General features: G+C 41.2%; 1 protein-coding gene across 10 annotated transcripts in view; it reads right to left on the bottom strand.

The window, feature by feature from the left end:
- Positions 1-16,798, bottom strand: part of LOC108441428 (calmodulin-binding transcription activator 1-like) — a 435,952-nt gene that overhangs the window by 417,388 nt on the left and 1,766 nt on the right. For 8 of the 10 annotated variants that reach the window (XM_037532059.1, XM_037532066.1, XM_037532068.1 and 5 more), the window contains exon 2: positions 10,929-11,030. The exons of the other annotated variants lie outside the window; for them this stretch is intronic. In XM_037532059.1, the coding sequence (XP_037387956.1) occupies positions 10,929-11,030 (102 nt within the window). The remainder of the gene's footprint in view (positions 1-10,928; positions 11,031-16,798) is intronic. 10 annotated transcript variants of the gene reach the window in all.

Here is a 16,798-nt window from a genome sequence, read left to right as displayed (position 1 = left end):
TCCTCGAGTCTGGCACAATGCACTGAGTGGGAGCGGAAAATGCTTCAAAAGGCAAATTTGGAGAAGCAAGACTAAGAAGAATAAGGAGATGGTGACATTTACAGATTTGATTTCTCCCCTTCCCTTTCCCTCATCATATAGCAGACTCCAGCCTAAGCAGGGGTCAGTGTAGTTGTAGGACTTTTTGATCCCATTTTGGAGAATGTGAGCTTTGGAGGAAATGCATTAAACTGTCCCACCTTGGAAAAGGCATCAACACCTTTTTCCTTTGACCTACTCAAATAGAGGTCGACTAAATCTAGGGCCTTTCCGTGTGACAGGTAAGAGCAAGGTAGTGTTAGGACGGCATGAAGTAGACTTCACAAAATGTCATCACGTAGGTCGCACTTAAAGAGTAAATGTTATGGGGGGGTGGATTACGTCACCTTCTGATTGGCTATTTCGGTGGATCGATTTTCTCCCATCTGTCACATTATGGAGATGTTTCACTAAGGACCGCAATCTGTCTCGTGAGAAACGTTCCAGAAAATCAAATCTCATAGTCACTCGTGCCTCAAATGGAACTTTCATTTCGAGTCAGATTTCAAAGAAAGTGCAGAATCGCACTGCAAATTCCCAACATCAGCCGATTAATTTTTCTGTACCTGTAAAACTGTCATGCTCGCATTAAAGCTTCTCAGCAAAATCCTCGAGTGAGATAGCTGTCAGTTAATTATAAAACTTTCCATAATAAAGACAGCAAGAAAACGCTGCGAAAAGCATCACTTAATGCTCCCAGTACAGATATTAAGGGGCGTCTGGGGAAATTTAGAATTTTTTTCCGCTGTTTTTTTCCAAATAAAATTAATGTGACAGAAATAAAGGCTCATTGCACAGCGGTTCCAGGCGGCCAGGGGGAAGGATGGGCCTGCATGCTAATTCATCACACTGCTGATAAACTTTTTCTTCAAGTATCTTACCTCCACTAGCATATTAGCCACATCAGCTCTGAGATGCTCATTAAAGTGAGGCGAGTGCAGAGCGAGGTTTTTATGTTGTTTTTTTTTTTTTCTCAGTGGGAGCGGCTGAAGCTTTGATATGAGCGAGGCTATGAGAGCAGAGCATCCTCTAGTTGTTGTGGGACTCTACGGGGGCCCAGGACTTGGGCCTACATTGAAACCTCCATGCTAGACATCCTACGCATCCTCCCCTGAGACATGCACGTTGCATAAAAATCAGTGGTGTAGTTGTCTATATGGTAATTTCCAAAGGACAAAAGGTGAATATACAGACATTGGTGAGTCACACCCACAATGTGTTATCTATGGGTGAGGCAAATGGAGACAGGCAGACAATAATGCAAGTACACACGCGCGAGCATGCACACACTACTGTAGATCCTGTAATTTTTCATTCCACTGAACACCTATCACATATATTACAATAATTCAGTGACAAGGAAACAATGCAGTGGTAGAGGTAGTGCGAAGGAAGAAAAGAAGCAAGGTTTCGAGCTGAATTAAGGTTGAACATCCTGACAATTACCGCCTGCTATTGATAAGTTGTACGCAACTCAGCAATACGCCAGCAGGGAGGTTTCACTAAACTAACACAAATGACTAGGGCAAGAAGGGAAGGGGTGAAATCAAGCTGGGGCTTGCCCCTGAAAGAGGTCTAGCACTTGGACCCTCTACCTCTCTAAATGCCAGATTACTTCAGAAAAGGTTATAGATGGCCAGCTTTACAACTACAAAGAAAAACATGCCGAGGCTCGTTTGCACCAGATATTCATCTAAAATTAATCACTGAATTGCTTAATTGCATAACCTAGCCTGCCTAGAGTGCAGTGCTGTGAAGATTAACAAAATCCAAGCATTAAAACGGTTATTTACATTCTTGAATACATTACAATAATGACATACTCATAGGCATCCAGTTTCCAGGTTATGTGTTTTGATTCCTATCTAAATGCTGTGTATTTCATATATGTACATGCTACATAGTAAAAATAAAATATATAAAAAACGTTTTTAAAAAGTTTATACTTAATAGCCACTTTAAGGGTTAAACTTTAAAGACTGTATGAGTACAATCATTTTACAGGTATAGAGTATTCATGTATAAAGTCTTTTTAAAATCTGATTTTAAAAGCTGATGTAGGTACAAACTTTGCAAATTACTGTGTAGCTAATAATGTTATGATATATGGCGTCACGTTGCTCTTGTAAAATATTCTATGCTTATGAATCTGCCCCATTAAATAAACATTAAACAATGAACACCAACTTTAGCCTCACCTACCTTGTTAATATAGAAACTTCATCAGTTACCAATTTTCTGGCCAGACTGGTCACTTTTCCTGGATATTTTTGGGTGGTGAGCCACAGTACCACGCTACTACTGTGTTAATATCCCTACTGAGCTGAGAAAGACCCACCACACAAATAATATCTGTTCACCAGTGGTCCTGTGGTGGTCTCTTTCCAGACTAGAGCAGGGCTGCTAAACTATGCAGCAACAAATGGGCTGCAGTCAGTAAAGTGCACCTGTTTTGTATGTGTTTCTGATAAAATGGCCAGTGGATGCAGGTATAAAGTAGGTGGACAGAAAACGGCAACCCAGTCTATATTCTGAACTCTATAAAAAACACTTTCTTCAAAGCTGTGAACAATGAAATTTCTATTGAATTAGTAACGACTCAAAGACTTGGACTATGTCAGTCAAATTGATTTAGCAGTGAATTCTTTCAAGGTCATGGAGCTTGGATTGAGTCCCTGGCTAGAAATAGTCTCGGAGCTGTCTGAGGATCCAAGAAGGATGGAAGGTGACGGTGATTCTGTACCCACATCTTTGGGTAAAGGGAAGAGTCAGCAGGGACAGATATGGTGACCTCTAGTCTGGTCATCCTCTAGGCCTCTAAGGGTTAGAAAAGCATCTGGATCTGGGCGCTAATCTGGGGCTTATTGGCCGGTCTTTAAAAGGTTTGGCTGCGTGCGGCTGTTTTACTGTATCTGTCATGGCGGCTTGAGCAGGCATCACTCCAGAGAGCAGAACAAAGCTTGTTTTAGAGAGGGATAAAGAGGGCTGACAAAAACACATCTCAAATCGATAGTGTCCTCCTGTCTTTGTGCCTTGGTGATGGGATACTCTTTTTTAACTTTACTATAGATTGCTTGCTGCGATATGCATTTTGAGCAAGGCTGTTGAATACAGTCTGACATTGGCGGCTTTATTGGGGACTAGGCCATATGCAAAAGCCGTCATGATGGGCCACGCTTGAATGAGAGCCATAGTTGTCAGATAATAATCCATGTCGTCAAAGTTACGGTGGCAGCTTGACCGTAAAGAAGCGTGGATGTAGTTAAAAGAATGAAAGGGAAAATGATAGATATCTTTCGCCCTCCCCGACGGGAATTGCAGTGACATTCATTCACATTTCGAGTTAACTGAGAATGATGTGTTATTTTAAAGTGGGTGCACAGTTAAAGGCCTGTGTCCTTACGGGTATGACCATGACATCATTTCGAATGCTGTTTTACCCCTTTTCTGATTCAAATGTGCCTCAGGTCATGCTGGTCAGTTTCAATTTCAGTTCGCCCTCTCACTCCAAGATCAATACCAATCAAAGCGGTGATTGCTCTATTGTTCTCCGTAATAATACAGCTCCTTTATTGACTCCCTCCTCCATTACCATCAGCGACCACATCTGCGTCTTTCAATAGATCACTTGCCAGATAGCTATCTGGCATTTGGGCAATGAATATCTTGTTTACAGCCACTGAGCTTAAATGCTAAGTTTCACTGTGCTTGTTTTTTTGCACATTAAAGTGAAATGAATGCCGCTGTCATCTAAGCGAAGGAATCTGTCTGATGGTGTTAGGAAGATTTTACTTTTTAAAAACTTCTTCAAAATCCTATACTACAAACCTCACGCCACCATAGGAGAAGTCTTAATTAGGAGCTTTTCCTCTGGTGCCGTCATCAAAATGCAGCACACAACTTGGAATAACTGGTTCAATGTTTGTTGCAAAACCCCAATCAGCCTCCAATCTGGGCGATACTGAACCGAAGGCATTAACTGTGCAAGCACTGGGGACGTAACTGGCCGAGTTTGTATTAATTGAATATCCGGTGATAACACAGAAATTAATTGCGCCAGTCTATGAAACAAAATCTTTTATAAGGCGACTGCAGAAGGTACACACAGTCCTACACATGGGATCAGACTGTAGCAGTTTCTGAGCTTAATTCGAGCTAGAAATGGCGTTCACCTGAGCGAACAAGGACGAGGATGGGTCCGAGACACTTCTTACGCTTGAACACTTAAGACAAATAAGTAAATCCGAGCGGCATTCACTAACAGATGCATTCAGAGACATAAACAAAACAGAGGATATGAGAATGTTCAAATACACATGGACTCAATCATGCAAATGAGTGTATGAATACAAATGGATAAAGAGCTAAGCTATGCATACCAAATGCACTTTAGACGGCTGGTGAACAATCTGTCCTCTCCTCTCTCGCTATCTCTACCTCAATCGCTCTTTCTATCAGAGTGTTTCATGACAGGCCTTGGCTTCATACCACAGGCCTACTGACACTCTCCGATTGTCTCCTGGACAGTTGGACATAATGTTTTCCTGCTTTAAAACTACCCATGAATTAGGGGTAGGACGTACAGTCGTATAAAAGTGAATAACAATGTGACGTCCCAAAATATGGAGCATATTGTGGACACTGTGATAAGCCCCACCCCTACATGAATTAAACATGAGCAACTTTAATAATTATTACTCAACAAAAAGTGAGCTAACGCACAACATAGCACAAGTATTTACAGTATCATGACAAAAAACGCATACCAGATTCACAACACAAAACAAGACTACTTGGTTTAAAGATTAAGATTGACCTTCTCAATCAATCAGAGTGATCAGGTGGCAATTAATAATGCATTTAAGGGTATTTAAATTCTCCTACTGATTTCTATTTTCTCAGGCTACACCCTGATGGACACACCCATTTATATACAGTACTGTGTGAAAGTTTTAGGCATCTGAGCAAATTTTTAAACAGTTGACCTCAGCAGTGAGTTTATCACAATATACATTAGAATAAAGTCGTATTTATAATTCAAATAAACATAAAAACAATAAAAAGTAACAAGAATTTCTTGGGTCCATATTTTTCCTCGACACCTTCACAGCCGCCACAGAGACTCGTTAATATATTGGTCAAACCAGGAGCTGCTTTTTAACTACATATAATACTGGGCCTCCTCGAGGAGAGGCTTGGAAATGGTTAAACAAACACACTCACATCCAGAAAATCACTGTATATATATATATATATATATATATATATATATATATATATATATATATATATATATAAAATCACTATTAATTAATATTCTATACATTTTTATATTATACAATATTCTATACATTGTTTATTCAAATATTAATAATATAATAATAATAATAATAATAATAATAATAATATAAAAATATATAATAAACACAAACTACACAAATAAATAGATTTTAATGTGTCTTGGGTGCCTAAGACTTTTGCACAGTACTGTACATTTAATGCCACATAAAATTTTTACGTATGTCGCTGCTGTCTGAACAAAATCTTGTAACTCCATTTTTGACGTTTTTCTGTTTTTTAAATAACATGAAAATGCTTGTTGTTCTTTACATTGTATGTAAATGTCATGATGTATGGACCAAAAGAAAGGCCCAAAATGGTTTGGAAAAAATTCTGGTTCCATTGACTTACACTAAAAGTAAAGTATCTTTTTTCCTTCCCTTGTAAAGTTACCATTTTGGAGATACAAGGTTTTGCTCCAACAACAGTGATATACTTTACATGAAAGTCTTTCTAGTTCATCTCGTGGAATCTTGAGCCATGTTCATTAGTTCATTTTCATTGTTCAGTCTTTTTTTCAAACTCAATTATTCGATTAAGCATCAAAAATGATCAGCCGATTCCTCAATAACTAACACAATCAACGGTGACAACTCTAATTGCTGTTATTAATATTTTAACTGTTGTTGCTGCTGTTGTTGTGTGTATTGTGCTATCATGTCATTGTTTGGACAGAGGAAAAGATTTTGATATTATAAATGTCAGATCACATTGGCCTCCTCTACCATGAATACGCTACAGACGCTGAAGAAGAACTAGTGTTGTTGCCTTGGGTTGCAAGTTAATGTAGGGTGAAGGGAAAGAGAGGAGTTCACTGTGACAAAACAGAGATGAAACAGGACTGTTAGGTAGAGTACAAGCCTCAGCAATGTAGGATGTCACTATACACCTAACATTCAACTGCGTGCTGCCAACTGTTTTGATAGCGAGAGATGGGAACGGCAGCACAGAGCTTCGCCAGGTTCAAGTCAGCCTATTACGGAAGGTTGCAGCTGATAACCTCAACCTTGATTGGAAACATAACATAGCCTAGCTACCCACCCATTCCTTCGCTCCAGCTTTGAGCAGAACGCTTTAGTCTATCATCTGTTTCCCTCCACTCTGAATAAATCCTTTGATTATTCTCAGCATCTCAATTAATGCTATCTTTCTCCTCAATTTTGACGATCTTTGAGGCGAAGAGTTTGCTCTTAATTGCTATTGCATTTCTGAAAATAAAGCCATGGCTGATAAAACATTGGAGCAATGGGATATTAGGTTTGATACAAGAAAGAGCAAATTAATGTGCTGTCATCCTTGCATTGAAGTAAGAAAAGCGCTGACTCTCCTCGTAGTCTCCGGGGGCCAACTTCATCTCGTCTTGTGACTCTTGTCCCAGAAAATATGGGAATAATAGAAAAAACGAACGCAGAGAGGAGAAGATCGGTCTACTGTATCTAATGGCATAATGCTGGTCTGAGAGAAGGTCTGGCAAAAACTAAAAGCACATATACAGAAAAAAACGTAAAAATGTGACTGCAAAAAGATGGTGCAGCATGGCTGCTTTAAAAACTGGGTGTAGCTTGTCTGGGGATTTCCATTGGTCGAGTAAAAAGAGCGAAGAGCAGGAGAAGGAGGGGGACAGAAGACCAGGATTCTTCCCAATTAGTCTGCTCTGACGCACTGGTTCTGTCCCAGTTGGCTTCCACAGCTCTTCTTGGTTCAACAAAGCAAAGAACCAGGCTGAAATGGGGTCCTTGTACAGGACGGCTGGGGCTCCAGTCTCTTTCATCCACATATTCATACTAATGCCCAGGGATTAGCAGTTCATATTCAGCTTGTATTTCAGAAAAAAATATGCAGAAGAGCTATAGACCAATGCAATGGCGCTGGCAATCAACACATAATCGATGGATTATCTTCAGTAAATACACAAAGAAATGACTCCACCAAGAGAGTCTAAACACTGCAGCATCTCTGTGTGGGCCTTAAACCCACATCCTGCTGGTTTGGAAGCCCAACAATTAAGCCTTAAACTCAGCTTAGTCCCCAACAGCCAAACAAAAAACAGAGCAGGCATGTATCTGTCCAGCTGCTAATTACACTGTCGAGCCTGCAACAACCGGGCAACAGAGCCCCCATTACTTATCCACTGTTTCTGAGCCTGTTCATTAAGCAAGTGCCTCTTGGAAACGTTCTTGATCACTTAGTTAAAACACCTGGAAAAAAGAAGTGAGACAGAAACAGCAGAGAAAAAGCAGGAGAAGAGAGGGACATGACACAGAGGTACAACCAAAAGCACCTGCTCAGTTCTTAGATGATGGCATCTTAATAATATTCCACATAGCCTCCCAAAGAAAAATTATTGCAAATTAACAGGAGCTGACCACCTTCATGACGCACCCAGAGGAGCTGAGCTGCGCTTCCAAAACACCACTCCAGTACAGCACTAAGCACCTGTAGAGTTCTTAAAAAATGGTGAGCATTAACTAAGATGGAAAACACAACATTAATTCTATGCCATCTTTGTTTTTCTGTCAGAAACTGCCATTTTTTAACACTGATGTAAAACCAGCTCGAAACCTCCTACTCAAATCTTTATATTAACCATCAACCAAGAAACAACAACTGATCTCAGGCTAGCTTAACTTCAGCGCAGAAACAACAGAATCTACCGCTTCTGAGCATGTTCATTAAACAAGTGCCTCTTAGAAAGGGCCTTGATCACTTGGTGAAAACAATGAGAGAAAAACAGGAGAAAAGAGGTGTTGAGACAGAGACAGTGAGGGAGAGAGAGAGTGCAAGAGAGAGGGAGAGAACACAGGGACATATGAGTTTTTATACAGAGGCAACACTGTAATCATTTCAGAATTACTAAAGATGTGTAATCAGTTTTCTGCTCTTGGTTTTTCAGTGCGTGTCACAAAAGCTGATTTTTCGCATTGATGTAGGACCACATACTGAAATTCTTGTATCATCTTACAAACATTTGATCTCAAGCCTGCTGAACATCAGCACTGACACAACAGAATCAGCCGCTTCTGACAAGGAGGCCTGATTAGAACAAGCCGTCTGCAAATTTATTAAATTGATTTTGGAGTTTGATTTTCATGACGTACATAATTTCAAATGCCAATTAAAGAGCCAATAATTTTATTTATATTGCGACTTTGGGTAATAAAAAGTACTGGCATTACTGCGATTCATGAGTTTGCTTAACTGACACAGCGTGAGCTTCAGGTATTTCAAAAAACACACATATAAATAAAATACAATAAAATATAATACAAACATCCAAACAAACAATGAAGCATCAGCCAATCTGGCTATGAAGAAACGGGAATCGGCCATTAAAAATTCCTGACTCGTGCCCCATGGAACGGTCTTGATCACTCAGTAAAAACACTGAGAACAACTGAAAAAAAAAAAGAAGTGGTGAGAAGAACGGAGACCGAGCACCTTGGAAAGGGCCTTGATGACTTGGTGAAAACCATAAGAGAAAAACACGGGGGAAAAAAGAAGTGTTGCGACAGAGACAGTGAGAAAGAGAGCAAGAGAGAGGGAGAGTTTTTACACTGAAATCATTTCAAAATGACTTGTTATTCAGTGTGTGTCTCAAAAGTTGCTTTTATAAAGCTGATTTAGTCCCATAAGCCAAAATCCTTCTATTAGCTTTAACACAACAGAATCAGCAGTTTCTGACAGGGATGCCTGATTGTTAAATGCGCAACGTCGTATTTAATCATTTAATCTTGTTGCATTTTCATGACGTAAATATTGTCTGATGCTAAATAAAGAGCCAATAATGTTATTTATATTGTAACTTTGGCTAATAAAAGTACTAGAATTACTGTGATTCATAAATTTGCTTAACTTACACAGCATGAGCTTCGAGTATTTTAACACACACATAAATAAAATACAGTGAAATATAATACGGCCAAACAGTCGATCGTCAGCCAATTTGGCTATAAACAAACAGGAAAATCCTGACTCAGTGCACCTCTAGTTTCTGAGTGTGCTCGTTGAACAGGTGCCTCTTGGAAGGGTCTTGATCACCCAGTAAAAACACTGAGAACAACTGGCAAAAAAAGATGTGTTGAAAAGAACGGAGATTGAGCACGAGAGAGAGAGAGAGAGAGAGAGAGAGAGAGAGAGAGAGAGAGAGAGAGAGAGAGAGAGAGAGAGAGAGAAAACAGAGGGACATAACACAACGGCCTCCCAGTGTCTCTGCGTTCCAGCAGAACACACTCGCTCTCACACCCACACGGGCCGACGCCTAGGCTCAGCTCAAAGTGCGCTGTGCGTTGATTAGGCATGACAATGAGCTGCTGCTTCCAAAAATATGCCACGCGTTCCGGAGCAGCGTGGCCATGCATGAATAAACATGATCTGTAATGGAGCTGAATGAGAATGAGGCGCTTGCTTTTTTTAAAGCTGATCCACCAAGAGCTGTCTCACTCCCCCCCCCCCCCCCCCCCCCCCCACACACCCCACACGCCACCCCAACCCTCCCCCCCAAAAAGAAGTCACCCAGCCACAGAGCATGGGGTTATTTTCAACAAGGCTCCTGCATAATAGGGGGAGTTTGTTTCATTGCTTTGATCCTGTTAGCTAAACACTAGACCTCAGTGAAATGTATTAGACCTACATCTGTGCCACCCTGTTGCTGTTAAAAACACATCTTGCCTTTTTTTCCCAGACGATTAGCGCGACGGTCAGTGTGGTTATACAGTTATTTTGCTATACTGGCTGAGAGAAACACCTGCACTTTTGCAAACTTTAACTCAGCGCCCTCCACGTGCAAGAGCAACTTCTCAATGGAAGTACATCAGAGTGTAAGAATGAGAGGATTAGCAAATGGGTGAATGGGCAAATGAATGCGGAGCAGGCTGTTATTTTAAAGCAGCAGTCTGACAAGCAATATCTAATTTACAGTTACTCCCTCACCCTAAATGTAGTTAATCAGCCGTCACGTTTTGCTTCTCAAGTTTGCTTCTTTAGTTTTTCCACTGGATCTACAAGGTGAAAAGTGCAGTGAAAAAGTAAGCTTATGACTTATACCTGCCAATTAACATCATGCAAACGACATGCCTAAATCATCAGACATTTGCCTTAAACTGCATTGAGTTGTTAAGTAATTCTGACACTTTATAACATGAATTATCAATGTATAATTCAGGCTTCACCACTGTGGTTAGCTATGCAACACAGTTTTGCTTTTATAGATGCTTTTACAGTATGTGGTACAGTCTCAGACGCCTCATAAGCGAGTCTACTAAAGATTACTAGCTCAGTTTGAGGCGAGTCTGTGATAATTTAAGTGCTAATTGATTGTCATAAGCCCCCATTACTTCTTAGCTACATTAGCCTCATAGCTCCAGTGCGAAATTAACGAAGCAAACTTCAGACACCAAACATGTCTTGGCTGATCGAATACATTTGGGGTATATGGAAAACTGCTTAAAATGAGCTTTTATCTGAACTGTCGCTTTAAGGGATGCGATGTGGAAGTGAGCCAGCTCTCTTACTGTTGGTGTCTGTGTCATCGCTGACACCCTTAGGAGGAGCGTGGCCGGCGTAGCCAACGGCAGTTCTGTACATTCGATCTGGATTACGTATTCTCTTCAGTCCTACAGTGGGCACAGCGGGGAAGGAAGAGTGATTTGCTATGTACAAACACACAGTCTCCTTTACTTTCTTAGGTTACAGTGATGTTACCAAAAATGCTTCTTTTTCCACAAAGTTTTTGATTCCAATCATAAAGGACCACATTGAGACTTTGGTGAGCGATATAATATTTCACTTGTTGGGCATGTAGAAAGAATCATGAAGGCACTTGTGTCATGAGCTTATGGCAAATATACTGGAGAAGACCATCACCATGTTTATGATGCTTGAAAGGAACTAAGTGGATTCGCTTCCAAAATACTAAAACATCAAGACTGTTTAACCCTTGCGTGGTGTTGGTGGGTCTGTGGGCCCCAAAATGAAAAAATGTTGGTGGGGCTGTTTACCAAAAGAAAAAAATGATGCAATTTATTATTATTTTAACCTCAGATTCTTGGTTTTTGCTCATTTTCTGTGAAGAACATATAAAATAACCCATTTGCAGTGCCTTCACTCTGTTCACCCCCCACACATTTATATTAGACATGTGGTGTTGGGCTGAACCCACGGGGAGTGAAAGTGTGGGGATGCTGTGTCCTTCACTCTGTTCTCCTCCTACATGGCCTGCTGTTAGTGTGTGTGTGTGTGTGTGTGTGTGTGTGTGTGTGTGTGTGTGTGTGTGTGTGTGTGTGAGGGTGGACAACATGGACAGGCTGCTGACTGGCTACAGCTGCTAAAGGAGAACCCTACGCTGTCCATTTGTGATATGTGATGTTTTTATATAAACTGTTCTGACTGTATTGATTTAAAAAACAATAATGTGGTGGGTCCACCAGAACACTGAGTAACAAACACATCAACATCATACAAGGGTTAGGATAGTTTTCTCTTAGCTTTGTTATTTAGCGAATAACCCTTTTATTGATATAATCCTTATAAATCCTTATATTAAGCATTAACCACAAAACAACTACTGATTTCAGGCCAGCTTAACTTCAGCAAAAAACAACAGAATAAGAAATGCATCCTTGGCAGCAAAAGTGCAAGATAGAAAAGTTGGATTGCAACACTTTCAATCTAACAGCATTCAAACGCCCTCGTCTGAATACTGATAGCTTGATATTTCCACATGAACAGATTTATGCATCGTTTTGCGCTCAGTTTTGGCACCGATGTTTGGTTCTCTGGGTTGCCCTTAAAAATAACTAGGGACAGATTCTGCTTCAATACATTTCTCATTGGAAGACTCCAAACATGTTTTAACATATTTCCTGCATGCCAGGCAAATGAGACATGACATTGTCACAATAGCACAACGACACCCACAGTGGCCTTCTATAGGACGAGCAGAGCCTGACTACATTAAATTCTTGCAAAACCTGAAGAACAGAGGGTCATTCACAATGAGCTGTTGTCAGAACAAAACCTCGAGTCTCCAAAATGGTAAATTTACAGAAGGAAAAAACCTGCTTTTCTTTTAATGTAAGCTAATGGAACTAGAATTTTTCCCCATTAATTTTGGGTCGTTTCTTTCAGTCCTTTCATCATGAAAATTACACACAATGTAAAGGACAATGCATACTTTCAGATCCTGTCAAAACCTGAAAAACGACAAAAATGGAGATACAAGGTTTTGTTCTGATGGTAGCGAATGACTTGCGGGTTCTGTCCCTTGACTTTAGTGCTGCTGTTTGAATCGTGCCAAAGTCAAAAGGATTTCACTCCATCATCAGCCTATTACATATGCATGGAAACTAATGATCAGATGGCTAAGAGCTATACATCAGACCTCCACCTAGAAGGACTATTCCTAATGGAACAGCTTATGTAAAACTTTCAAAAAAACAACTCGCAGGCAGCCTGGAACTTTCCAAAGAAAGCACAATCACCTTTCCAAGGTGGAATACTGCAAAAAATAAAGGGTTCTTTGGTACCACAGAACAGCCACTTATGGTTCCCAAAAGAACCATGTTTGTAAGTGAGATGTGTGAGTGTTTGTAGACACAAAGTGAAATTAAAGTTTCATTCTTTCTTTTCAACAGCGTGGATGCACAATTTTGACGCACACAGAAGTCTTCAAAGACTCCTGAGCAATCTAGTTTCAAAACTTCACAACCAACAAAAACTTTTATGGGCAATTTAAGACACAGACAGATTTTAGCCAGTGGCTATTTTGTTCAATTCCCTTTTCTGGCACTCCATTCTCGCTCTTTTGTTTGCCTATCTGGTCACTGCTGAACACACTATTCAATTTCTTACAAGCTGGCCCTCTAACAGCGACGGCCAGAGCGTCTGCTGGATCCGCTCTACTGCGCCCTCTCCCTCTGGTTGGCTGAATCAATCCATGAAATCAGTTCTTTAACACAAGCTCTCAGAGGCAGGTGAAAAAAGAGAGAGAGGGAAAGAAAGAAAGAGAGAGAGAGAGAGAGAGGGAGGGAGGGAGAGAGAAGCCATCTTTTAATCCATAGCAGCCTCACTAAATTCAATTAGCTGAACAAAATTGCATAGCTGATTCACCCAGCACAATCTGAGGGGCAGCTCCAGTTATATCAGAGAGATGAGAAGCTGATAAGTTTTGCTATCAACAACGGTCGCTGTTTATCAAGCCAAGCACTGATCAAATTCCCCCCGGGAGTTCATTTTTACACCACAACGATTGCCTTAAGATTTCACCCTGCTGATATTCGGAGGAACGTGACTTTGATGTGCAGGAAATATACGGAGTAACCAGCATCATTTCCAGCACATGGGAAGCTGGCTATGAGTGTTTATCCGTCATAGGGTTGAATGATACTGGGAATAAAAGTCACATTGTGATATTTGAGGTTGTTGCAATAAATATTGCAAATTTAGAGGAAAAAAAAGCAGTCACACAACTTCAAACTATTCCCAAATAGAGCTAACTATCACTCTAGCAAAGGAAAGGCTGTGTTTAGAGTGGAAATGAAGGCAACAGTTCTGATATTCCGATTAGAGCTGATATGGACAAAATTCCATAGTGTAGTTACACTGCTACATACTCCGATTGTGATATGCCTTCCAATATGCTGAGAAAACATCCGTTCAGGACTGGCCTGCATTATTTTTGACAACAATTATTTATGCTTGTTGTATTATGCAAACGCCCTGACTCTTCCAAACACCCAAAGAACATCTGTGATTGGTCGGAATTCACAGCTTACACACTGATTTGGGGCAGGTCAGTTATTAAATAATTCTGATCGCATTTATTTTCCAGTTATTCACTTTTGCGATCATAACAAACAGAATGAGAATTGGGTGTGTTTTCATCTGCTGGTGTAATACAATTTAATACAAACCCACTTATTTGGTTATTAGAGTGTTTTAACTTGCTGTAATAAACCGCAGTAATCCAGTCAAACCTGCCCAGTCCCAACACACCCTTATTGAAACACATCATGAGTGTTATGGAAACACTCACACACACACACACACACACACAAAAACATATTATACGCCACTTATCCTTCTGGGTTGTGGAGGGAGCTGGATCCCAGCAGTCATTGGGTGGAAGGAAGGATACACCCTGGACAGGTCGCCAGTCCATCACAGGGCAGACAGACACACACATTCACTCACACCCTATTTACTAACTTAGCATGTCCAATCAGCCTGACTGCATGTGTTTGGACTGTGGGAGGAACCCGGAGAACCCGGAGAAAACCCACGCAGACACGGGGAGACATGACTGCATGTCTTTGGACTGTGGGAGGAAACCGAAGAACCCAGAGGAAACACACGCAGACACGGGGAGACATGACTGCATGTCTTTGGACTGTGGGAGGAACCCGGAGAACCCGGAGAAAACCCATGCAGACACGGGGAGACATGACTGCATGTCTTTGGACTGTGGGAGGAAACCGGAGAACCCGGAGGAACCCGGACGAAACCCAAGCAAACAATTATTCATGCTCCACATGAATCGCACCCTTCTTACTGTGAGACGAGAGCGCTACCCACCGTGCCGCCGTGCTGCCCCTTAAGGAAACAACAAAAGCTCTACCTTCTGATTGGTGCTATGGCACTTTTAGAGGGCAGCAGTGAGCAGATCTACTGTTTATTTATTTGAACTTCAGCTTTCTTTAGTTCCAGTATCAAAAGTGTTAGGCTTATACTTTAGGAGCTGTATGAAATGAAAAAAGGATTAAAAGAAGGAACAAAAGATAAAGAATTTCAATCAGTTAAAATTTCCTGATCAAGTTAGCCAGCTCAGTTACATTTTGGACGCTTTGCGGTATCTGTATTGCAAAGGCCGATATCACGATAACGATTAAGGAATGATACACTGTTCAGCCCTCCTGTGGCATGTGGGCAAAGCTATGCGCTGGAGCATGACAGCACGATACTGACGCCCTGTTTGGAGACCAAAAGGAACGGTGAGGCGGAAAAAAAAGGCAATGTAGAGTCTTTTGTCCATGATACATCCCAGAACACAGCTCATAAAAACATCTAAGGGATGAAGAGGGATGCTGTACAAGCACATCCTTGCATGTAACCTGCCACTGTCGGCGAGAACCACTGGAGAATACACTTCCTGTGTGAGAAAAAGAGCCGGACTGTGAGATCCAGGAAACCAGCGAGAGCAAAGGACTGACGGATACAAATGCGTGACACAGTTTCCGGCTGCGAGGGTCAAAAGAGGTCTCTGCTGCTATATGGCAGCTTTCCGCAGTAAAAATAGCACGGCATCCTACTGTTCCTCGACTTTCTTTAGGCTACATTATCCTGACACATTCTCCCACAGGCACATTCGCAGCAAACCAAAGGCACCATTATCCAGGTTGAGCACCAGATAAATGTATACGTGTCACCGGCGTCATTGGTCATTCTCCTTAACTTTATCTTTTCTCCCTTAACTGTTTCAGCCTTCAGCGCTCGGGCTGCCTTTTCACCACGCTGAAGCCCTCAAGCCCTGACAATAAGCCTTGCCATGTAGTAAATAGCCTAAGGCCATAAGGACTAAACAAACATGCCTCTGTGTGTCTGTCGCTGCAGTATGCCACTAAACCCAAACCACACATAATACATGAAGAAGACGGGCATGCAGTATGCAGAACACAACCCCAAATTGTCACTTTGACAGAATTAGAAGACAAGCTGGGTTATCCTTCTCTAGACCAGATGGGAGATGAGGTTCAGCAGCTCAATATCGCCTCCTGGTGGAGTTTTCAGGCACAAGTTGTATGTGGCACTTTTAAAAATAGCTGAATGAAGCACTAAACGCTGACAAAATCTAAGTTGCAGGGAGCACAGAGCCACACCACAAATACCCTTGACATTAAGCCTGGCTTAATAAGCCAAAGCACGCATATTTCATGCAGTCACGTTCTTACTCTGAACGAGTGGGCTGTTTCTTCCCCAATGTCTGTTAAACGCAAGTTCACTAAGCTATATTATAATAAAACGTCTCCTATTTTAGTCCACGAAGGCGCTAAATTGAACGTTTTCTCTGTCTCCATCTCGTGGCCGTTTCAATCAAACACCGTTAACGTTGGTCTAATTCTCCCAAATTCGCCTCAGCGTTTATTTTTGGACATAAACAAGCAAGAATAGCTGGGAAAAGTTATCTGTACAGACCATACGCCGCTGTTATCATAAAGATACAGTCACATTGTCGGTCACAAAATAGCACGAGGTCGTTCAGAAGAGAAAAGAATGACTTAAATAGAAGAAAACGCTCAGTTAGGGGTTTCCAGGGCTAACGCAGGTTAGCTAGCCTAACGCTGGCATGTTTGTTTACACTGGCTGACAACATTTAGTCTTCATCCCA

Source organism: Pygocentrus nattereri, chromosome 21, assembly GCF_015220715.1.
Source record: "Pygocentrus nattereri isolate fPygNat1 chromosome 21, fPygNat1.pri, whole genome shotgun sequence".
NCBI lineage: Eukaryota > Metazoa > Chordata > Actinopteri > Characiformes > Serrasalmidae > Pygocentrus > Pygocentrus nattereri.
Note: the sequence above shows the minus strand (reverse complement) of the source record. Positions and strands in the feature narration are given on the sequence as shown.